The 25,586-nt window shown below is 43.4% G+C and overlaps 1 protein-coding gene across 9 annotated transcripts in view; it reads right to left on the bottom strand.

Moving 5' to 3' along the window:
- Window positions 1–2,958: 2,958 nt before the first annotated feature.
- The window catches only part of KCNQ1 (potassium voltage-gated channel subfamily Q member 1), a 332,458-nt gene continuing 309,830 nt past the window's right edge, over window positions 2,959–25,586 (bottom strand). For all 9 annotated transcript variants that reach the window (XM_083425015.1, XM_083425014.1, XM_083425010.1 and 6 more), the window contains one exon: window positions 2,959–8,546. In XM_083425015.1, coding sequence (XP_083281141.1) covers window positions 8,349–8,546 — 198 coding nt within the window. In that variant the 3' untranslated portion in view covers window positions 2,959–8,348. The remainder of the gene's footprint in view (window positions 8,547–25,586) is intronic.

Raw genomic sequence — 25,586 nt, 5'->3', positions numbered from 1 at the left:
GGACTTACTCCCAAGCAAGTAGGTACCAAATTGTAGCCTGAATCTAATAAATCTCCACCAAATGCAAGAGCTTTCTGTCTACTCCTTGGGGGCGGGATGTAAGGAGACACTGTATATTTCTATAAGCTCCATGGATGTGCCATCGCATACACATTCAGTTCTGGAACAGGATAATTAAGACTGGGGGAAACACAAATATAAATCCAAGACATTTAAGCAGAGGTGGGCTACTCAACTATTTGCAAACACAAATAAAATATAGAACTTCATTATCTAGGAAAGAAGCAAGAAGATTTTAAACATTGTTGGTAATATATTCTGTACTGAGAAGCTTAAACCAAGGTTATAAACTGGCAGTACGGCCGTTTAGAGCTATTACCTGTCAGCCAGATGACTGGTTATGGAAGAAGGAAAATGTTCAGGACAACAGCTTTCAAAACAAATTGAAATGAAAAAGCACTCCTTATGTTCTTCCATAGAATGAATTATGGCAACCCGAAAAGATGCTGCTGGCTTCTAAAACATTTGCTTCTCTATAAAGCCCGTGCAAGTTTGTGCCTCTGACTTCTGCTGCACCTGGCTGAGTGATTTAGCAGAAACCCGACCAACGGGACTGTGGAAGCTTTATTTTCTTTGTTCTGTGGGTGCCTGCTATGGAAAGCCAAGGTTGGATTAACTCAGGCTAAATCCTTGGGCATTTTGCCAGAGCAATACTAACACTGATAGGGGGGGAAACACACTAACTCTCCAAGAAGATTTCAGGGCTGGCTTTACTTATCCATTTTTTCCATGCTCATAATACAGAAGAGAGCAAAATCCCCAATATGAAATCTCGCAATCTTTCTCTTAGGCTCTAGCTTCCAACCTGATGAGAATATACAGATGCAACAGGAGAACAATTAGAAAACCTGTGAGTGTGTGTTTGTGCATAATAATTTTTCTGTTTCCATTTTACGTTTGCTTTCTTAAATAACCCACCATTCCACCCCCCCTTCACATACACTATTCAGTTTAGCATTTGGCCTGCTCCCTTCTTTGTTGAACCCCCTTGGCACCAGTGTGAGAGCTCCATCTCTCACTCTCTCTCTCTAGGCTTTTTGTGTTGACAAGTTTTAAATAACCTTGTTGCAGTTGGAATGTTCATAAACATTCCACAACACTCAGCAGCTGAACTAATGTCAAAGGAAATATTCTTTCACTACACTGAAACCAAAGATGTTACAGGAGGGGTCACCAACCTGGCATCAGTGGCTGTGCCTGCCATAGTGTTATCTAGTGCCCATAGCAGACCCTCCTCCCCTTACTGCAGTAGCTAGACTGGTGACTGGGAGCGGCCGCCGAGACCAAATAATTCCTGCCCTGAAAAACCTACATTGGCTCCCAGTACGTTTCCAAGCACAATTCAAAGTGTTGGTGCTGACCTTTAAAGCCCTAAATGGCCTTGGCCCAGTATACCTGAAGGAGCGTCTCCACCCCCATTGTTCTGCCAGGACACTGAGGTCCAGCACCAAGAGCCTTCTGGCGGTTCCCCCACTGCAAGAAGTCAGGCTACAGGAAACCAGGCAGACGGCCTTCTCAGTAGTGGCACCCGCCCTGTAGAACGCCCTCCCATCAGATGCCAAGGAAATAAGCAACTATCTGACTTTTAGAAGACATCTGAAGGCAGCCCTGTTTAGGGAAGTTTTTAATGTTTGATCTTTGATCGTGTTTTTAATATTCTGCTGGGAGCCGCCCAGAGTGGCTGGGGGAACCGAGCCAGATGGGTGCGGTATAAATAATAAATTATTGCTATTACTACTGCAGTTAACCTTGAAAAAAGCCATCCATTGTAGCCAATAGAAGGCCCTTTTCACGGCTAATTGTGACATGAGGATTCAGGGTGGCGGTGGGGAGGGTTCATCACTAGGCATAGTTGGCTGTTTCCTCCCCAGCTGTGACTCCCCCTCACCACTGAAAACTAGGCTTGAAAGAAGCCTGGCTTTGGCTACAGCAGAATACTTTTTTCAAGTCTAGTTGTAAGGGGAGCAGTGATTTAATAGGGTCATAGCTGAAGAGGGAAGGCTTGAGTCTTCCCACACCAGTTGTGGCTCCCCTGCCACTGAAAATGCCCCTTGGATCACAATTAGGTTTGAAGCTACCGAAAGCAGCAAATCCCTTCTTCCCCTTCTTGGCTTATTTGGGCACTTGAGGCAGAACAGCCCATAGAAGCTTTACCCCTGTAGTAGAAACACAGCAAAAAAGGATTACCGTATTTTTTGCTCTATAAGACTCACTTTTTCCCTCCTAAAAAGTAAGGGGAAATGTGTGTGCGTCTTATGGAGCGAATGCAGACTGTGCAGCTATCCCAGAAGCCAGAACAGCAAGAGGGATCGCTGCTTTCACTACGCAGCGATCCCTCTTGTTGTTCTGGCTTCTGAGATTCAGAATTTTTTTTTTCTGGTTTTCCTCCTCCAAAAACTAGGTGCGTCTTGTGGTCTGGTGCGTCTTATAGAGCGAAAAATACGGTAAATGTCCAACAATTTCCTGTCCTTTCAATCCCAACAGCAGGACCTTCCTGCATATGCAGATCCCTGTCCAACACAGATGCAAAAAAACCCCTTTGGTTCTGCCATTGTCCAGAAGGTCAAGTGAAAGCCAGCCTATTTCGCAAGCAGGCTGCATCTGAGCATTTAAGGCACAAGTAGCAGTACTGATTTGGATCTCCCACTCTAGGCATGTGGATTGTGGTATGGATTGCAACTCACAGAACTGTCAGTTTGGAGGCAACACTCCCAGAATATTAGCAGAGATTCTGAACAGAGATTTGCTCTTTCACTTCACACTGTGTAATAAAGAGCAGATCTTTGTACACAAGGTGAAAATGATCTTATTTCTCCCCCCACCAAGATAAGTTCCTGGTCTGCAAACCTGGTGAGATATCAAACCAGTGAAGTCCAGACCAAATGAAACAGCATACAATTCCTGTCCTGTGTTTTATTAGGAAATTAACAGCCTCAAATTACAACAGTGAACATTATTTAAAAACAGATCGAAAATCGTAACAGTTCTCTCTTGATTTCTTATAAAACATAATGCCCCAGAATAACCCCCACTTATATATTCCAAAAAGTTTCTACACCCTTTAAAATGCATCTGCTGTACAAAAGGAAGAGTGATTTTAAATATATTCTACATTCCATTTAATGAGATATAGAAGAATGTGCTTTGCTGTCCAGAGGAAAAGAATGAAATGTTTAAAACAACACCCTAGAAAGTTCAAGCTATGAAACAGACGTTTTGGATGCAGATGGCATAATTATGAGGCAGAAGGAAGTGGGCTACCTCAGGCAGTGGATCTGGGTGCTGTTAAAGGTGGCAGAATGCAAGGCAGACATCTTTGATGCATGGGGCACAATCCAGCAGGAAGTTGTTCAGTGCAAGACCCACTGTGATGAAACCAACATACACAAGAACACAGTAATGGGGTGGGTGGCTTCTTGATATGGCCTGTAGCTTTGTGGCTGTCTTTGGAACCCAGAGTTGTGACTTCAAATTCCTATGGATATGGAAGGTTTTTTTGAGCCGCAAGCAGTGGCAATGGTTACCAGTGTGCATGGGGAATAGATAAAATTATGGAAAATAAAGCTAATAAAGCCACTGATAGACCTAAAAGATGCTGAATTAGACGGCCTGCTGGCTTGCTAATGGGGTTCCATGTTATGCCCTTCTATTGCATTGCTCTCATTAGTTTCAATGGGGCATGCACATCGTAGGACTTCTGGGTGGATTGTGCCCCATGTTAATTCATGAATGTGGAGCTTGGAAATTTGTATTTTCCTTGCTCTGTTTTTTTTTTTAATTGTCTGCTATGTACCATTTGATTCCTCACCACCAATAAAGAGGAGCCTAAGAATGCAAGAAGAGCCTGCTGGATCACACCAGCAGCACATCTAGTCCAGAATCCTGTTATCAGCGGAAAACCTACAAGCAGAACCTGAGCACATAAGCACTCTCCTCTTCTGCAGTTTCCAGCACCTCGTTTTCAGAAGAACTGCTACCTCTGACCATGAAGGTGGTGCTTAGCAATCATACCAGAGCATAGCCAAATAGAACAGCAGGAGTGACCATCGACATCTCTCCCTGCCCCGAGGCCAAGGAAAGTTGCACCCCACCCCATTTTATGTACAAAACTCAAATAGACAGGCACTTGAATTTTCCTTCAAAACTGGGGACAGAACATAAGAACTAAGTGCATAAGAAAAGCTTTCTGGATCGTAGCCAATTGCCCAGCTAGTCTAGCATTCCGTTCTCACAGTGGCCATTCTGACTATGTGCATAGTGTTACCAAACTTATGTATTGTGTACATACCCAAGCTATGTGTGTACAGTGGCCAACCAGATGCCTATAGGGAGGACAACATCCTCCATCGCACTTGAGGGAAGGAGGATATTTTAGGCATGCAGGGTAGGCTGTGTATCATGCACACCTCTGTCCTCCAGTAGAAGGATCCAGTCAGAGGGCTCAGGAGGAACAGCCAGGGGTTGCAGCCACTGCCCCCTAGCATCTGCTGCCTGAGGCAATCCTACTCTGCCAATGGTAGAGCCAGCCCTGTGTAACTGTATTATGCAGCTATCATGTCCTGTTCTTGCCCCAGAATTTCCAGCATCCAATTCTATTAAAATATATGAAACGGAAGAGTTAAAGATCTAATGCAGCTACTTACTTGGATAAACTTTATTTTACAATTTTGTTCTTTTACAAATATCTGAAACCACCACCGTACCAATATGCTGAAAAATGTTTTCTTTTTTTAAAAAAACAACTACCATGATTTTAAGCACCCATTTCCCTGATTTTAGGATACGTTTGCTGTTTTTGAAACCGAACTGGTGAGGGTGTTACATTTACTTGCTTCCTACAAATCACCACAGAAGAAAGAAGATAAGAAAATTACCGTGTGCAAAAAGGTATGCCTGCCAGAACAATCCCTTATGAATCCTAGACTACCAACAAAAGTTTTCCAGTTAGGATTTTAGCAGTGCATTCTTGTCAAAAATAGTCTATATTCTGCAGTCAGTTTAGATTGCCAAAAGAAATATTGTAGGCATAGATAGAAGATACAAAACTATAGAATTGAATTCCTTATAGAATTACTGCAGGTGTAGAAAGAGGGAGAATGTCACTTCAGAAGCATCAAAGTGAATTCACAGAAAGTGCTAGTTTTTCAAGTCTAAGCTAACACCCATTAAAATTAATCGAAAGTGGGCAATGGGATTCAGTTCAGATTTTCAAGATACCATATAATTTCTGTTAGGAGTGCAGCATTTGCAGGACTCAGAAGGTATCAGTATGTTATACTGGAGTTTTGCTGCTACAACATGTGCAAGGGATTCACTTAGATGCTGTGTTAGGATAGCTGGGTATAGAATTTCCTTGATAGACTACACTGCTGCTGCATATATAAGAAAACCTGTGACATTTGAAGCAGCAGTTAACTCTTAACATAAAGAGGTAGGCTACCTGTGGTCTTCCAGATGTTGCTCGACTTATCTGTGCCAGCCAGCATGCCAACGGTCAGAGATGGTAGCCCAGGGGTTGGCAAGGTTGACCGGGCATGGGTTGGATCACTCCCGCGGAGATCCTCCACGGGCCGGGCCAGAGCAGCATGACGCCAGAAATCACGTCTGGCATGTCCGGAAATCACTTCTGCGCATGCACAGGCACTGAAAAGCGCGATTTCCAGTGTCTGGGCATGCGCAGAAATGATTTCTGGAGCAGCAGAAGAGAGTCCCCGCGCCACACTGTGCCGGTTTAGTGCAGCGCACAGGGACTCGCCAAGCGGGCGGCTCGGTTTGGGGGTGGCTCGTGGGCTGGTTAAATGGCCTCCATGGGCCGCTTCTGGCCCATGGGCCTTAGGTTGCTGACCCCTGCGGTAGCCGTTCTAATCAAGCAACATCTGGAGGGCCACAGGTTGCCCTACAGATACTGGAGTCATTCAAGCACTGTTTTTGGTGGACACAAACTCCAGCTCCAATGTGTATCTGCTAAAATATGATGTGCAAGGCAGCTCTCAGAGAACAAAGTGTTCATTCATTTCATTACCGCACCCATAGAAAGAATGCTGTTTAGTGAGGACAGGTGTTATGCCACAGCCTTCGCGCTGCTTGATTTTGAGACCACTGGCATGTGTGCAGTCTGTCCCTCACTTTAGTTGATATGCCTGTCACCTTTGGGTGTCAAAGACAGAAACTTAGAAGACCTCTTTTGTATGGAGACCTGAGGTGCTAAGTGTTGGTCATTCACGTAATCTGATAGTGGCCCAGGAGGTCATTAACAGAAGACTAAGAAACGGTCAATGGACCAGGACAAGTAACTTTCCCTTACATTATTTTCTGGCTGATCGTACACAATCTTTTTCTTGAGATGTGGGCATGCATGCTATGCTCACAAAAGCATAGCAGAATCACAGCCAAGGTTGGAGGAGAGCTCTTTCATACTCAGTCCTTCCCCTAAAAAATACCACAACTATGTGGAATGAGTAGCAGGGCTTGCCTTCTATTTTCTATCTAGATTATCAGGAATATCCCAGAATCCCTGTGGTCTCAGCTGCAGCTTGCTTGGCTTGATCACCATGATATTGTACCATATATTTAAGTACCTTACTCAGGGCCGCAGAAATAGAATTGAAATTCTATGCCAGGGAAATTTTTCATTCCTTGCTGCAGAATGTACAAACCTACAATTGTGCTCATTAAAGCAGAAGTAGCTGTAGAAATTTTCTACGAATTTGTAGAATTCACTGTCAATTCACATCCTTGGGGGGGGGGGCGGTCTTCAAATTGCATCAAACCCACTTTCTTTCTCTAGTTCCCTTGGGGGGCTGGTTGAGTTTTGCACATACATTTTTTGATTGCTCAGCACCTGATGACTCACCACACATGTGAACCAACTCCCCTGAAAAGCACTATGTCTGCAATGAGGCGAGACAGCACAGACATTGTATCTGTGATACTGATACTGATCTGTTGCATATGCAGATCATATATTCTTTTCCCGAATAAGAAGGGCTTGCAGAAGGATGAGTGGCTCCTGCTACTCCCAGTTCTCTGGTGCATACAGAAGTTTCAGGCATTATAGCGGCGCACTGCCAGGCACTTCAATATCTAACTAGCAGTGCCTCTTTGTTACAGCCAAAGAGGCTGAAGAGTATGTGCATCTTAGCATTAACTAACAGTCCTTCCTTTCGGGCATTATGGAGGAGCATACCAGCTAACATAGAAGTGATTGCAAACTTGGCTGGTAGAGCATTTCCATAACGTCCAAAGCTGCTTTAAGTATTTTCCCCAACTTGCCATTTCAAGCCCTTTATCGACAAGATCCAGTTACTCTAGACCTGTGCTTAGTTACAGTACATTGAGAAACAAGACTAGACCCACATCAATATAAAAAGCAATAAATTCCAAAAGCTCATTGAGGACAAACACACTCAGATGGTTATGATAAATATTACATATAAATTCTTTGGCAGCAAAGTATGATTCAACAACAACAATTTCCCCTATGCAATATTTCTGCATCCCCATGAAATCACTGTATCTTAATAAAATAGACATTGCTTTTCTTTACATACATTACTGTACTAGGCTTAAAGCACTAGTTCATCCCTGAAGAAAAAGGTGGGGTTTTTTGGTTAAAAAAATTATAGTCATTATCTTATGTAACAGGCTAAAAATGAAAATGGGCGGGAAATCACACAATGCATGCTTTTGCCATTATTTAGAACAACAGTAGTATGTTTATATGATACAACCCACATACTTTATTTTCCTTTAAAATCTAACTAGTAAAACGATATTGCTATCAGCAGAGTCATAAACAGAATACACAGATGACCATCTATGTTCAAGTATCATCATTATTGAAGAGCCATAGGGTGCCATCCACCAAGCATAGCTGCTGTGGAGTTTTCAAACTATTTCAAGGGTGTTTGTGCAGAACTTCAGAAACTTGCTTACAGCAGCAACCGTGCTTAATAAAGAAAGCACATAAAGCGGTTGACATTTTGCTTGTGTTAGCTTTTTTTTTGGTCTTTCAGTGTAGCGACAAATTACAGTAGGAGAGTTTATTCACACGGGGAATAAAAACAGGACTTATGAAAGTACCACATTGATAATCAACACAGGGTGGAGTTTTAAGGTTTTGTGGTTGTCCAGAGAATTGCCTTTGGAAGAATGCATCTGAGGTTAGTAACGTTAGTTCAATAGACCTGTTTAATTCTTGTATGGCTGATTATATGAGCTTTAATTTCCCCCCAACCCCCATCAAGATTCACAACATTCAGTGTCAATTAAAAGGGCTGTTTGTTACATCAGGAGTTGTCATCCTGGATTCTCCTTGGAACTGTCAGTTGTTCATAGGTAGGCAGGGTGTTGCTGGAGAGGAAGAGCTCGGCGTTAACATCATGCCTGTGAGATGATTTGTTGCTGCCCTGGGTTCCTTGCTGGATGGAAACCAGGTGCTGCAGCAGGTCTGTGATGAGGTTCAGCTTCTGATCCATTTGAACTACCTACAAAAGACAAACAAAATGCCCACTCAGCTGTGATTCAAGACAGAGATTTAAAAATCAGAATTAGCACAAAAGTATGTCATGGTTGAGCTGAGACTTTTTCAGTCCTCTGGGTAGAAAGACTGGCCACCCTCATAAGACTTACATATATGCAAAAAATGATATTAATATAATCATCTGCTAAAATACACCCCTGCTTAGAATTCAGTATCAAAGCCCTATCTGAATTAGCATGTGTTTGTCACTTCTCGAAAAACGCTCACAGTTGGTCTTTGGGGAAACTCCCAACAGAAAGGGAGTTTCAAAACTGAGGAGTAGCAAACAAAAGCCGCTTGTTTATGTAATCCCATTGACTGTTTTGGCAGTGCTGTGGGACACATCATATGAACACCACACTACACAGATGTGGCTGCCTAGGCGTTCAGACAAAGCTCATTGTATGTGTGTGTCTTCCAAAGAAATAAAGCACCACTGAAAAGTTTGCAGTGCCAGATTGCCCTGATAAACAAACAACCTAAGCACTCTTCTAATGCACATGCGGGCAGAGTCTGGGAGAAGGTTGACATCCAAGTTACAACCCTCTACCCCACACCATTTCAGAGTCAGACATGCTCTTTGCTGCAGTGTGAGAGAAGGCTGCAAGCTGCACAGCAAACCCTCTTTTCTTGAGGACACATGCCTGTGACGTAAGAAGAGGGAAAATATGACTTGGAATGAAACGGGTGCAAAACCTGTTATTTATTAAACTTACAGTGAATAGAAAGTGCTTCAACTAACGAAACTTAGAATGTGATGTACGGCGGGCAGAGCGATACATGACAGCAGATCTGTTAGATTTGCTGCTGCCGCTGCTGCAGCCTTCTGCTTCAGTGGGATTCATTTTAAAATGTGGAGCTACAGGCCTGGAACAAATAGTAGCAGTGCCAGAACAAAAGTTGGCATGCAGGGGTGGGTGGGTGGGTGAGTAGGGAGGAGACTGACCTCTTCAGCTATGATCTACAATATCAAAACAAATGCTGTTAATTGGGAAATGACGAAGGAGTGTCTGTTGGGAAGACTGAATTTTTCATGATCCCAGCAACAAGGGATTTGTGGAACCTCACAAACTGAATAGCAGTATGGAGAGTACGTTTAGCTCCTGTTGCCTTCCTTTGTTCTTAAAGGATAAGAGAGCATGGGAGAATAATCTGTACCAGGATTTACTTGGCATGAGATATTCTACCCCTCTATTTCACTTTTAGCTGTGCTGGCTGGCACTTTAGAGAGGGGAGGGCAGAATAAAAGCCCTGCTAATTCCTTGCCCACTCACATAGGAAAGGATTCCTTTTATCTCAAAATGGGTGCTGCGGACAATATAGTGTGACAAGGGCACCTAATGTTCTCATGCCCGGATTTAGTTTCTGTTTAATTCTAGCGATAATAGGAACGTAAAGGGACCGGGGGTGGGGGCGCGGGGGGAGAGAGAGAGAGGGAGAGAGAGAGGGAGAGAGAGAGACCATGCCTGGACATTAAAAAACTGTTTCAGATTTGACAAAGTACAACAGTTTTTGTTTTTTAAATGTCAGAAATAATTACATAGATTAGGTATTGGCAATTAGTAGCAAAAGGGCTCAAGCATAGCCCCCAAGGACCAACTTATTATGCCCCTCTGCTGCTTTCTCCCACTTAAGCCAGACCAAAGGCTTTTAAGCACACTTTCCGCTAACATGATCTGCACCAGCTGCTTTTGGTGGAATCCTCCCATTTATCTCCAACCCTCTCACTCATGTGTAGACAGCAACAGGCTATGTTACAGTAGCAGCTAAAGTGCACAGGCAGAGAACTCTCAGAGCCTCTGTTTGCTGCTCAAGGGAAAGGAAGGGGTTAAATGTCCCAGTGTGTGTGTGTGTGTGTGTGTGTGTGTGTGTGTGTGTAACAGAGAGACTGAGACCCCAATGAGAATGTTGCTGAAGTCAATGTTGCAGGCTGTTCAGTTCATGTTCAATTCAAAAACAGCAGACCACCTAATAATAACAACAACTACTACTACTACTACTGACTAGCAACCTGAATTACAGGTTTCATGCTGCACCATGTCTATGCAGAAGTTACCCCTAATCTAGCCTTAGTTTGGAAAGCAGCACCTCTCCCCACCTCCCTAGCAAAGCCCATGAAAGGTGCTGAAGCTGCTAAAACTCCAGCTTCAGAGAAATCAATCTATTCACGTCTGGTTATTGTCCAAGGATCGTTCAGGACACCGAAAGATAATAAGTCTGAAAAACATCAACAAACCTGGATCCTTTCAAATACGGCTCAAATATTTCTCGGCCGAAAGAGAAGACTGTTTTTGTCAAACGATTTGGACACTTGCTGAGAAGCAGATACAGAGACCACAAAAATACGAGGTGCTGGTGGATGCACTGCAGCTGGGTTTCCCTGCCCCCCCAATACAAGACAAAGGCTGCAGTCCTCAAACTCCTAACCCCAGATTAAGCCGTGAGATGGTACAGTAAGAAATACTAGCCCCATGGAAGAGAAATTATTTTGTTTGCCCTATAATAAGGAAGCCAGTTAACGTAGTTGAAATGACTGTAAGAGAAATCTATTCAACTTGCACTTCAAGAAAAATAAGGATAGCCATGAACTGTAGATGGTGCTTTTGGGTACCACAGGAAGTCCTGTGGAATGGTGCCTGCTAAGCAAGCAGTGCAGTTTTAAGCTAGGATAAACAAGCTTTCACTGGGTCCCTTAATCTGCTATTGGAAACTCTACCCCACCCACAATTGCTTTCCAACACCCACCCAAAAGCCTTCTAACTGGATTGTAGGAGCACCACCTTTAGGATGACAGGACTCACTCAAAAAGATAGGTTCTGCACATCCCTACTGAGACCTGGGGGTTTGGGCGGTATATAAATTCAATTAACAATAATAATATGCTTAAGTTAAAAAGGTAAAGGTACCCCTGCCCGTACGGGCCAGTCTTGACAGACTCTAGGGTTGTGCGCCCATCTCACTCAAGAGGCCGGGAGCCAGCGCTGTCTGCAGACACTTCCGGGTCACGTGACCAGCGTGACATCGCTGCTCTGACGAGCCAGAGCCGCACACGGAAATGCCATTTACCTTCCCGCTAGTAAGCGGTCCCTATTTATCTACTTGTACCCGGGGGTGCTTTCAAACTGCTAGGTTGGCAGGCGCTGGGACCGAACAACGGGAGCGCACCCCGCCGCGGGGATTCGAACTGCCGACCTTTCGATCGGCAAGCCCTAGGCGCTGAGGCTTTAGCCCACAGCGCCACCCGCGTCCCTAAACGCGGGTTTAGGTGCCTGCCTATTGCACTGCAAATAAACAAAACAAGGGATGTATGAATTAGTCATTCTCTGCCCCCAAGAGCCAAACTGTGTATAACGTACACAAATGGGTACATTTTCTCTGTCTTATTCTTTTTTAAAAAACGGAAATATTCCCTACCTTACTCTCCCTTCTAGACATTCTTCAACTCAAAATTATGCCCTAGGCTGCTTCCCCAACCCCTGCCCTGGCAATATGGGATATATACAGGTACCTATAATTTCCTTGGCAAGACACAAAACAGTTGATAGGTGGATTCTGATCAGGAAAATGGATGGAGTTCAGCAGTCCTTCTACATGCTATCTAACCTCCTTTGGTTTCTTCTTTTTGCTGGTGGGGAATTTCCCCCCTCCCCAGCTTGTTATAATAATTGAGACTATTTTTATCCCGACTGCCATTTTGCTGTTTGTGCATGCATAGATGTGCATATACAGCGATAAATGAAAGATTTAAAGCACTGCTTCATTCTTTTTACTGTATTTAAATATGCAGTTCACTATTTAGGGGCCTGGGAGCCAAAAAAAAAGGGGAGGGGGGAAGCAGTATCAAAATGCACAAGAAATAGTGTCATTATCATTCCTCTCCTGCAACTCACTGCATCAGAAGCTGTTTTTAGTTACTTAGGTTTTTTTAATAAAAAAAAAGGATTCACAAGGCTATATGTAATGTGCAGTCAGACTTCCTGATACTGTATATATAATACCAAAACCCATGGCACCTTGAAGATTAACAAATATATTGTGGGATAGGATTTATAGTATGCAGGCTTCCTTGGAAGAAAGTCCCACTATGCTCAGTGATGCTTACTCACAGGTAAGTGTGCAAGATGCCGCAGGACTTTCTATAGTTTTGCCACAACAGGCTCCTGCAGACTTGGGTTTGGGCACCTCTTATTCATTTGGTTTTCTCACAATGCTACACAATGAACAAAGCACATAGGCGCTTGCTTCATACGAAGCCCAGGAGAGCGTTAATATGCTGTGCCGGAAAAAAACCTACAGAAAGTGAAGCGATGCCATATTCTTTAAACAAGTTTGAACTATATTTAGTGTACCTTACATTTAGCATACCTTACACTTCCCTAGGAGTCAGGCTTTCAAACACATTTACTTGATTAGAAAATTAGCTACGAAGCCAGGGGTGTAATAAAAGCAAGGCAGGCAGAAAAAAGTGCTGACTCTGCTGTAATATCAACTCCTCTGGACAGCTCTGAGCTTTTTAGTGAAAACAGCAAACCATACCAATAAAATATAAAAATAATTCAAACTGATCTGCTTCTTTTGTGCAAAATGCAAAAGCAAGCAGTTTTTGGCAGCTGCATGTGTCATATTAAAAGGGCCTGCAACTTTTACACAATCAGATTAGTTGGATCTGCAATGCTCATTATTTTCTTTTAGCTGCTCGGTGACGTCTCATAGAATTTTGAACCAAAATGACTCCACTGAAAAGAGTGCTTCCCTGCAGCAAATCAATACAACTCCTTTACTCATCAAATCATATTTTGCCCTGAGATAACAGATGAATCCTGCAGTGAACATTTGGCAGTTTCTAAAGTGCAAATAAGGCACACCTACGAGTGTCAGCATATTAGGAAGCCTTTGTTTTCCAAATCCAATGGGCCACATGTTCAGTTGCAGCTGAATGGTAGTAGGTTCTGCACCACTTTACTTATCATTTAAAATGGACTTCTGCCTTGACGGAAGGGGAGTTGGATAGTCAGGCCCTACCATTGGGCACATGAAGCAACCATCTCAGGTGGCAGCTGTGGTGGTGGAAGACCAGTACCAGCAGTCACCTGTTCCTTCTGAGAGCCTCATCTGTTCTCCCCTGCAACTGCACAGTCTGTCCTGGGCCCCATAATCTGGCCTGCTGTCTCAGATACTGCTGGAGGATGCTAAGTCAGAAGCATTAGATCCTGGAGAGGGGCCCAGTGGATTGGGAGGTGGTGATCCGGGTGTGGAGGAGGGACTGAGTGGATTGCCAGGAGAGTGACCTGCCCCAGTGTCATCAGGTAGTCCAAGTGCTGTGTCGCAGCCAGCTGCTGTGGCTCCAGAAATTTCCCATTAGTGAAGCACCCCACCCCTTCAGGGGAGGTGCTTAGGGATAAGTCTGACAGTGAGCTGGCCCCATTGTCCCTGCTGCTCCCATCTCCAGGGATGTATGCAGAGGCAACTGTACCAGCCTGTACAGACTGGGCACTTCCTACTCAGAGGACTGCCCATCTGCTTGGTTGAGTCTGTTCCAAGGCTTGGGATGCCAACTTCACAAATGACTCTTCCTACCCTGCTCTTCAGAAGAAGAGCCCAAGAGGAGTGTCAGTTGTTGGGAAAACAACTTATCTTATACTTTAGAGCTCTGCGGTGCCTTCTGACTTTGCAACCTGTAACCCAACCTATGTCAGTATGCTGTAGTGAATTCTGGAATAAAGCCTTTAATTATAACAAACAAGCCAAAAGTCTGAGTGGGAGCATGGAGAGTGCCCGGGCTTCCCTGCTATGGCTTGCCTCAAAGGAAATATGCATATGCCGTTCATCTGATTTCCCCAACTCCCAGTGGAGTCAAGGTCACTGTTGGGTCCCTATGTTGCAGAGAGAATGCAGCTGGCTTACACTTGTCTGATTGTGGATTCACACACACAAGCATGCAAGGTAGGTGTAAGCTCTCTATTCATACAAAGTTGTTTGGACCCAAAAATGTGGAAGTAGACACCCACCCATGTTCACTCTTGAGACCGCAAATCCTGTTAGCAGCTCGAACAGTTATGGAAGGAGTCGAATGAAGATAAAAGGCAGTAAGTAAAGGAAGTATTCTGAAATCTTACTATCTTTGCTTTCTGCTGAAACTCTTGAGACATACCTTAGTGGTTATTACAACACTGTACAAAGTACTCAAAGTAACATGGCACTTAGAGAATTAATCTCCCATTTCAGAGAGTCCTCAAATAATTACAACTAGTGGCTGAATCTTGTTGTAGATAAATCAAACATTACTCAAAACATATGGGAATACTCAAGCTAACACGCTGTCCAACATCTATGGTTTGGGGGGTGAGCACAGTTTCTGGATGCAGCCAGTTTAATGGAGGGGGGGGGGAGGACAGCAAAAAGGCAAGAGATTATTCTTTAGCGCTTTCAACTGAAACATTTATACTTAGAAGATGAATTAAGTGCACGCCAATGAGAGTAACATTAGAACAAGTGCCTCTTATACTGCTCTTAGCAGTCAATATTTCATACAAGATGTCACTAAAATGCACACATGCATGAACTCTCTCTCTCACACACCTGTTATGTATCTGCTCCTCCAGATTACTATCCATACTTGGATAAAGGCATTATGGCATTACACCACTCACCCGCCATCTGCACCAATAGAAAGCAAGCACCCATTTCAACCAACTTTAGAGGTCTGATGAGCTTGTGAACTGCATCTGATCTTCACAGCCCAGCTGCTGTTGCCCCCTGCTCACCTGTGTGCCTGGTGGGGTGGGTGGCTGGCTGTAGCTTGGACTGTGCATTGTGCCTTATTACCAAAGCGTGCCTGTCTTTTCCAAGAATATAGGTAACTCAAACCTCACGTGTATTTAACATGTTTGCATGCAGCTTTGCGCCCTAGGCAATTTAAAAAATAAATAGTTGTATCTCGGCTCCCGAATGCCTTGGGAGTCGAACGTTCTAGCTCCCAAATGATTGAAAACCGGAAGTGAGTGTTCCGGTTTCCGAACGTTCTTTTGGAAGCCGAATGTCCGACATGGCTTCCACAGCTTCTGATTGGCTGCAGGAGCTGCCTGCAGCCAATCAAAAGCTGCACTTTGGTTTTTGAATGTTTCAGAAGTCGAACGGACTTCCGGAACGGATTCTGTTCGACTTCCAAGGTACGACTGTAAATAAAATGGGGCAACTAGGGGGTGGGTGTCAGGGGAAAAAAACTTTGGCAATCCCACCCTCCATTGCACCCAATGTGTTTTGACTATACACAATTTGGGCTTTATGCACTATCCCCGGAACATAACCCCTGCATAAGTTGAGAGTCACCTGTACTATGAAACCCAAGAGGACGAGCGACTGCCATTCAGCCATGTCTCAAAAATCAACTCTCTCGAATCAACCCCTAAGGTTTATTGTAATCATGAGCAAAGCCGCCACTCATGAGTCCTATGGAATGGATGGTCCGAACCTGAGGAGGAGTGTGAGGAGCTTGAGAAGTTAAATGTGGAATACCTTGGAGAGGATCCCAGCAGGTTAGGGGGTACAGATCTGCTCAGGCAAACTTTCAGGGGTGCCTTTGGTTACTTCCTTTCCAGACATGCCCCTCCTAGTGTTTCCAGATGAGGAGCTACCTCCAGCATATTCCCCTGTTACACAGGAACCTCACTCTCAGGGGAGGCAGCTGGGAGCAAATCTGAACCCCCTACCTCACCCTCCATAACCCAGGACATGGAAATGCCAGCACACACAGACCTCACCTAGCCAGCTCACTCAAAGGGCTGCCCGTTTGCTTGTCTAGTCATGGGACTCCAGCTGCTTGCCATGTTAACTGCTGTGCCTGACCCATCCTTCCAAAGGCTGTTGCAGGGTGTGTGTTGTTTGTTTGTTCAATGTCTCAGCTTGTGATTAGCCATGCCTTTCAGCTCTCATGTAACCACTGATTCTTGCAACCTGTGACTGCCTTATGTACCACTCTAGTCTGAAAATAAAAGCCTCATGGGTTCCAGTTCCTCTTCTGACTGGGAGAGCCAGGACACAATTGCGTAAAGAGCTCCAATGCTATTGGCCCCAATGCCGAAATATTTGAAAAATGTAACTTATAATTTACCATGCACCTTATTCATTGGTTAGGGTATAGGAAGATGGTTCTAAGGCTTGTCTGACACACATTACAATTTGGGCAACTTTCTGTATGAGCATGACTTCCTAATACATATACGCACTTAAAAAACAACAATGCAGACAAACAAATAAAGTGGCCCTAAGGAGAGGCAAAGAAACATCATACATCATAGAAGATGTCCCAGGTTCTCCATTCACATCTAAATACATAAAGAGAAGCTGGACCACATCTTCCTAAAGATGGTCAAGTCACTGCTTGGGAACCTGCAGTCCCTTACATGTAACCAGGATCATATTGTTTCCTTAAGTAGCTCCCTATGACCACATGTCTTGTGTCAGAGCTCCTTCCACTGAGGAAAGAATGACATTTGGGGCACAAAAACATAGGGTGCTTCCAGACACTCACTATTCTTGGGTGGGATTCAATCAGATACTGGTGAATTCAGGCTGCACAATTATAGCTGATTGGGAGGCAATGCACAACAAACCTGCTTCCCCAAAATACAGTGGTACCTCGGGTTAAGTACTTAATTCGTTCCGGAAGTCTGTTCTTAACCTGAAACTGTTCTTAACCTGAAGCACCACTTTAGCTAATGGGGCCTCCTGCTGCCGCCGCACGATTCTGTTCTCATCCTGAAGCAAAGTTCTTAACCTGAAGCACTATTTCTGGGTTACCGGAGTCTGTAACCTGAAGCGTATGTAACCTGAAGCGTATATAACCTGAGGTACCACTGTATTAGGTTTTGTTTGCAATCAGGAAAGTGACAGGAAAAAGCCCTAGAAAGTGTGGGATATAACATTAGCTTTGATGCAACATCATCAAACCTCCCTGCGAACAAAGCAGGATGAATGTTCAGTAAGCAGGTTGCCTGGAAGCAACCCTACTCCAGCAAACTGATGTGAATTTCCTGAGAGAAGCAGCAAGGTGGAGGATGCTTCCCTATTCCTTTTCTCCTTGCTAATTAAAGTATTTCTACTTTTACTACAGATTTTTAAAACCACTTATTTTTGATTGCCGTGAGAGGTTTTGCAATTCAGCAGCAACATCTTTTCAACTCTTGTTTCTTGTTATGAACTTGGTGCACTGGAATACTTAGGGTTAACAAAAAAGCAAAGTGACTCTAGCAGGAATAAAAGAACCTCTGAAAAGCCTCTCTCACCGTAAGCACGTGTGTGTGTGTGTGCGCACACACACCTTGGTTCCCTTCCAAAATGGACTGCTACGCTTCTTGAATCCTTGGCTCTCATTCCAGTGTGATACTAAGGCTATGACTAATAACCCCCTGCCTGTGCCTGCTGATAATTTCACCGTTGAGTAGCTGTTCTGGTTCTGGTTCATCATAGTATGTCCTGGAGATGCCAAGATTTTTTTATTATTATTATTAAAAAAAGGACTGAAAAGAATGAGATAAAACGCTCACAGGTCTCTAGTGCTATAAATACATTTTTTTCATCTGATGCATTTAACAGTTATGCTGTTACAAGGCAGACATTCCCTCTCTTCTCAAACAGTTATTTTATTAGATGCTGGCTAAGACAATGGCTCCCCCCTACCCCGCCTTCCCTCTGTGTCTCGCACATACATTTTTTAATTCAAACCAGATTTGAGATTGTTCCCGTCTTTTAAAGCAAACATGCCATGTATCACGTCGGTTCAGTTCAGCACTGCATATGTTATATTTCACATCTCACTACGCTCAGGCAACAGTGTTGCTTTTAAAGAGGAACGAAGAAGGTTTAACTCTGCGGGCTTTATTTGTTTATTTACTTATATAAACAAGCTTCTTACACCTTCAGATTCCCCCTTTTACAAGCAGCAGTGGAAGATTGTGTTTGAAATGCTAGTGAAAATGTGACTTTAGGGGCGTAGTCTTCTCAGTGGAAAATGGCATTCCACAATTCATTTACTGAGACCTGGTTTGCTCATCCTTAATATTCCAGTTCTGGTCCTTTGTGCTGGTGGGCTTATGGGGGGGGGGGGTTTCTGCTGGTCAATGGCTGCATCCCACGCCACTAAAAAATAAAAATCTATATAGACTGGGGAGATCATATGGGAGGTGCCTACAACATGGTTACTCCCAGTGGCAGCATGGCCCACTGATCATGCTGTACTTGTAACCTACAAAATGAATGTCCTTTAGAGGTTCTTTGAATGGGGCAGGGATCTGTGTCAGAGGTCACCAAGTTTGTTTCTGCATCCTCTGATGGGTGATAGGTGTTCATTTGCAGTGGCATTAATCTGTGATGTGGATTAACGGCTCTCGCCTGAGGGCAGAGATTTGGACTGGATGGTTTGCAGTCCCCTTCCAGCTGCACAAATGCAATTTTCAGTGCTTTATTATCAGAGATGAATTTATGGCAAAAAGGAACAGGAAATATCAAAGCAGTGCAGTCTTTTCATGCCCCTGGCTCTTCGTCTCATGTTATGATTTTATCTTACAAACTTTCCTTGAGACATTGCTGCTGTTTTGGAGCAGGCAATATTTCAGATGAATATTCACATTTTCCCTCACTTGAGAGACAGAGTGGTCCACTGGGTTACATTTTTCAGTGGTGGCCCTCCCTCTTGAGGAAATCCCTCCCCACATCCCAAACTCTGTTTTGTGACCTTTAGGCAGGCTGGGCCTTAAAGACTTTAAAATTCTACTGAGATTTTTATTGAATTTCTCTGTGTGCTCTCTCTCTCTTCCTCTGGTCCTATATGTATGTATGTACACACACACCACACATGCAAACTTTTATTGGCTACTGTTTTTATTACAAGTTCTTAATTCCATGGTTTCATTACTTTTAGCATTTTAATTTAAGCTACTTTGTGAGGGCTTGCCCTAGAGGGCAGGGTAGTAAGGAGCAAATAAATAATAAATATTAGAAGCATGGGCCTGGGAGACCAAAATATACTTCAGTATTCAGCAATGAATTTCAGAGGCAAGTCTCCATCCCTCGCCTACAATTTCCTGCCTATAAAATGCAAATATCAATATATATGCTACTACTTGATTGGACTGGAGGTTTGTGGTCATGTGGGAGGAGGTAATCGCATTGCTTCTTCTTACACAAGCACTGCTCCCGTTCCTCAAAGGGCAACTTTGGTGAGGGAATGAGCCATGACATGGGGCCCTCTCACACCACCTTAGAATTCTGACATTACTGAGCGGCATGATGGGAAGTTACTCTGCAGAAGCCCCCTTGTCACCTAGAGAAAATATCAGAAGGGACTCTAACACTACTGCATGGATCTGTAAGGTTCACCCCGCGTCAAATACTTTAGAGAAGTCTTCTCCAATCTGGCCCCTTCCAGATGTTGTTGGTACTACAACCACCATCATGGCCAATGGTCAGAGATGGTGGAAACCGCAGTCACAACAACAATGCTCAACTGGCTTTCATAGTGGCCAAAGGAGGGAATCTGAAACAACCATACCTTTTCTTTGGAAAATGTAACCTTTTGTTTTCAAAATGATAGCTGACAAGCAGCTTATTCGGTAGTATACCACATGTTTCCATATATGTCAATATTTATCCACTGTTTTGGGATGGGAAAATGTTATGGGAGTTGTATACAGGACAATCACAGAAGTTATTATGGAGTGAGGATCATTTTCAGGCTTTAAAATAATCTTCATAACTGTGTAAGCAGGAACCAGCAGTGCATGATAATTTATCAGCTCCAGACAAATCTACAAATGTTTTGGAGGACGGGTAATATGTTGTAGCCTTGGGCACTGCCTTCTCTTTCACATGATGATTCTCCTTCTCCCTTTCTGAATTTCCTCTAACCATAGTGAGCCATGATGTCTGAACTGGCGGTTGGAATGGCTTCTAATTTGATTTGTAAATATAGTTCAAATTGTGGCTTCAAAGTATGACTTGCCATAGTTTGCCTGATTTAGATATTTAGATCCTGCGTAAGTAGGATTCCAGGAGGTCTATGCTTCCTTCCCCCAGATGTCCATGCCTAAGTGTGGATGGTGGGGCTGGCAAAACAACATTTATATCAGAAAGTTAGGCTAAGAAGGTGGTAGCAAATTCAGACGTAAGGATAAAATATTGCCTGTCCCCTCTCTCCCCCTTCAAGAATATTGGAAGTTTACACTTCAGTTTTAAACTTTAATATCACTTTAGCATTATGTCTGAACATGAGCAAACTAAAGGTAGTCTTAACCATGGTTTAAGGAAAAAAGCCAACTTCAAAACATAGTTGATAAAGCTATCTTGCTTCAAGCCATGGTTAAAATTAACCACTGATTAGGTTTTAGATGCAATGCTAAACTTCAGTTAATGGAAGACACGAGTAAAAACTTATCAACTCCTCCTTACGGTCACATTAAAAGAGGAAAGGGGCGTATGGACCTAATAAACCTGAGGATTTCTCAATCAGAAATGAGAATAACACAAAAGGAATGTGCATGTTCAGACACAAAGTGCAACAATCAATCTTTTACACCTTAAATTGAATTTGTGTTTTCAAGCCTAAGATTTTACCGCCAATTTGTGTGTGTCAAACTATCGGCTTATTCTTACTTGGGTCATAGACATGCAAAACTCTGAGCACCTCCTGAGAGGTACGGAGTTGGCAAGTTGGCCTTCATCTCCCCATGGGCCCTTGAATGATTAAGATATATGAATGAGGTAACCAATATGAGAAAACATGGGCTGAGGTTTGAACTTGAGTTCACTTCTCAACTGTGTCATCACTTAGCTTTTTTAAAAAAGATGCTTTTAAGAAAAGCACGGGGTATTTTTCTTCTTCTTACCATGAAGGCTTTACAGCTAGCTTTAGGATTTCCTAGTACAATTCGTCTACTTTCCCAGAACGTTTTGGATCATTTGTAGGCTAAATTCCCGCTAACAATACTTCAGCTGCCAATAGAAGCAGAGCCCACAACTCCTGTGCACAGCGGTGATTACATAATAGAAGAGGTCAACACGAGGTTTCCTTCCCCTCTCCCCCAACTGCAGTCTATTTACAATTCTATGGCTAATTTCATTATTGGAGCAGGCTTGTATATCAGAGCTGGACAAAGAAGCTTTCCATGTGTAGAAGATGACATGAACTTGACCTCTGCCAAGAGACCCACAGCTTACAAGTGCTTTTGTGCATATAGCGAACACCTGTACTAATCATGCCTACCGCTAACTTGGGGGGTCACCATTTGTGGCAAAAGTTTTAAATCAGCCACCGCAGGAGACAGACAGTATTCTATTACTACTATAGTTCTGCAGAAATAAGAAAGAAAAACAAAACCCCTACAAACTACATGGCTCACGGAAATACGGTAAGAAGGGACATATATATCCACGGTGCAATGCTCATTAAAACTGTGCAGGGGAAATTTAAATGAAGTGGAAGTTCAAGCAAGTATAGTTATTATGAGCGATGCCTTTTCGATTGAACAACGAACTATCCCTATGAGCTTTACAGGCTGTAGGGAGTGCTTCGTTAAGTAAGGCTTTGATCAAGCACAGCAGGTGAGTTGTCCCACTGGCATCATGCGTGTCCATGGAACTGTTCATGCATCAAATATGCAAACATCCTTAAGTGCTTCACCGACTGCCTTTCAACCTCAAAATTGCGCTCAAAATTATACAGCACAGGAAGCCCTGGTGAAGACTTTACAAAGTGAAGAGGGAAAGGTAGGATAACTTCACAAACTGCCAGATGGGGGTTGTCCTGCAAAATGAGGACTAGTTGGGAGAAATGCCTTGTTTTATTCAAAGCCCGTGTCAGCATTAGTTATTGCTGTGACTCTACAGAACTCCACACTTCCAGTTCTAGAGCTCAGTCAACATCTCCTGCAATGTTTATTCACATCCCGACTGATTTAAAGGGCCTAAAATCTAAGTATTAGTTGCCATTTTGAAAAGCATTGCATTCTATAGAAATCAGGTAACGGGATAAAATACGTCAAAACAAATCTGACCTGGCAGTCAACTCACCAAAAACTGACAGACAGAAAATTAATTGAAATACATTCACCATCAAGGGAGATCAGTCCCTTTCTAGACTACAGTATCTCTGAAGGGTACCGGACTCCTGAAAATGTGTTTATCCTCAACTTACGTCTATCAGAGTTGCTTAGCAAATTCTCGTATCTGAAAGTGAGAAAGCTACACAAAGATTGAGGTTTAATTTGGGAATCTATTTCAGTACTTCAGTCATTATCATCACCATTCCCTTTTCTTCCTCAAACCTAGAATCACAGAGTTGGAAGAGACCACAAGGGCCATCGAGTCCAACCCCCTACCAAGCAGGAAACACCATCAGAGCACTCCTGACATATGGTTGTCAAGCCTCTGCTTAAAGACCTCCAAAGAAGGAGACTCCACCACACTCCTTGGCAGCAAATTCCACTGTCGAACAGCTCTTACTGTCAGGAAGTTCTTCCTAATGTTTAGGTGGAATCTTCTTTCTTGTAGTTTGGATCCATTGCTCCGTGTCCGCTTCTCTGGAGCAGCAGAAAACAACCTTTCTCCCTCCTCTATGTGACATCCTTTTATATATTTGAACATGGCTATCATATCACCCCTTAACCTCCTCTTCTCCAGGCTTAACATGCCCAGCTCCCTTAGCCGTTCCTCATAAGGCATCGTTTCCAGGCCTTTGACCATGTTGGTTGCCCTCCTCTGGACATGTTCCAGTTTGTCAGTGTCCTTCTTGATCTGTGGTGCCCAGAACTGGACACAGTACTCCAGGTGAGGTCTGACCAGAGCAGAATACAGTGGCACTATTACTTCCCTTGATCTAGATGCTATACTCCTATTGATGCAGCCCAGAATTGCATTGGCTTTTTTAGCTGCATTGGCTTTTTTAGCTGGTTGGACAGAACATAAAGAATCACTCTGTCACTGTAGGATGGGCCCATCAGCTGAATGCACAGCAGCCATGTCTCTTCCAAAAATTCTTAGTTCAGCCCCTCGGCATGTAGGAGGGAGAGAGAGGAAGCTAGACACAGGATCAGAGAAGTGACTAGTATGGATTCACAGTGTAGGGGAAGACGTCTTGCTGGACAGGGCCTACATATATCTGGACCCAGTCCTGAACACAGAGAGGAGTGGAAAAGGTTATCTGAATAACCTTTATCTGCAGCGAAACCTCTGTAAAGAAACTGCAAAGCACTCTTGGAAAATGAGAGTTAAATTCACAAGGAAGGTACGCTCATGCGAGAAGTCATTTTAAAAATTTGTTTGCAAGGCATTTAAAACAAACACTCTGGAGATGACATATAAAAGCCCCAAACTGCAGAACAATAATGGGCTTGTGAATCAGGACCATAAATCCCCCATTTTCAGAATGTGACAGACATCAGGAATATACATGATTGAGTCAGCAGTTACGAAGACATACAGTGCAGGCCACTCAAGTCTCAAAACTGCCATTTATCATTTCCTGAGAGAATGGTTTCTTGGCAAGAGTCCTCTGCAAACACCACAAAAAAATTCCAAAACAACCCCACCATTCCAGCAGGCCATGAATACGACTGTAATTTGGACTATTTTTCATATCAAATAGACTGTGTGCCGCTTTCTCAGTTAATGAAGGAAACCTCCCTTTCAGATTTCTAAGCTCATTTCAAGCAGTCTACATGCTATAATTAACCATTTCGAAAGCACTGCCAGTCACAAAGTGAAATGAAAGAGGGGAGGGGAGGGACTTGACTCAATTGTGAACTAAAAACAAAGTAAAATATCAAAACACAATCCTATTTCCCTCTATAATCAAGCTTGTGTCATTGATGGCAACGACAGCCATCCTGAGTTTGTTTAACTGTACCAAGAAGTGAAATAATTATTGTATTTTTGGTCTGCTCAGGATGGTTGGAAGGGAGGGCCACATTTTTTCCTGCATATGCTTTCCCCCAAACTGTGTCTTCCTGGTGGGGGTTAATTATGGTCATGGAACCCCACTGGGAGAAAACTGGTGGGGAGACATGGTTTTGCGGGGAGACAAAATGTGAGTTCAGCACCCCCTCTCATCCACTTGTTCTGTTCTCTAAATGACACCCCTGCTTTACAGTGGTACCTCGGGTTACAGATGCTTCAGGTTACAGACTCCGCTAACCCAGAAATAGTACCTCGGGTTAAGAACTTTGCTTCAGGATGAGAACAGAAATCGTGCTCTGGTGGCGCAGCGGCAGCGGGAGGCCCCATTAGCTAATGTGGTGCTTCAGGTTAAGAACAGTTTCATGTTAAGAACGGACCTCCAGAACGAATTAAGTTCTTAACTCAAGGTATAAGAATGGTATGGCCTACCTTAGAGCTTCCCCCACCTTATCTACTTTGCTCCTCACTCAGAGTTGGCATGTTGGCAAACTACCTGGTCAAATATTATCTGTTGATCAGTAAACTGACTGCCTATTAATACTTAAAAGAGAGAGCGAGAGAGAGACTTGAGCATTATTTCACAATATTTGAAAGGTCAATTGACAATGCCTTTTTTGACCGGTCAAACACCCAACCTTACCTTCACTCCACTGTGCCTGATTGCCAATTGCTGATTAAACTGGCATCAAGCCTACCCCCAGCGCAGATGGCATTGCCATAATGAATATGATGCCACATAGAGCTGGAATGGGATTGGCCAAACTGCAAGCAGACAGCTCTTGAGCAATATTTGCCCTTTTTCTAATGGTCCTGATGCTATCAACAGATTCCAGGAATAAGACGTGGCATCCGGCTGCAGCAGACATGGGGAATAGGCTGAAGTAGAAGTCCTGAGTAATCCTGTCAGCTAGCTAAAGAAATCCTTAAATCAATTAACTGGAGTTTTACTTTATTAACTAAATGGTTAGTTGGGCATAAATCTTTATATGAGTTTAATATGATCAGTCTATTTCTGATCCATGACAATTTTATATGTGTTCATTTGTGAGTCTCATAT

Source organism: Podarcis tiliguerta (genome assembly GCF_965153285.1).
Source record: "Podarcis tiliguerta genome assembly, chromosome: 1".
Classification (NCBI taxonomy): Eukaryota; Metazoa; Chordata; class Lepidosauria; order Squamata; family Lacertidae; genus Podarcis; species Podarcis tiliguerta.
Note: the sequence above shows the minus strand (reverse complement) of the source record. Positions and strands in the feature narration are given on the sequence as shown.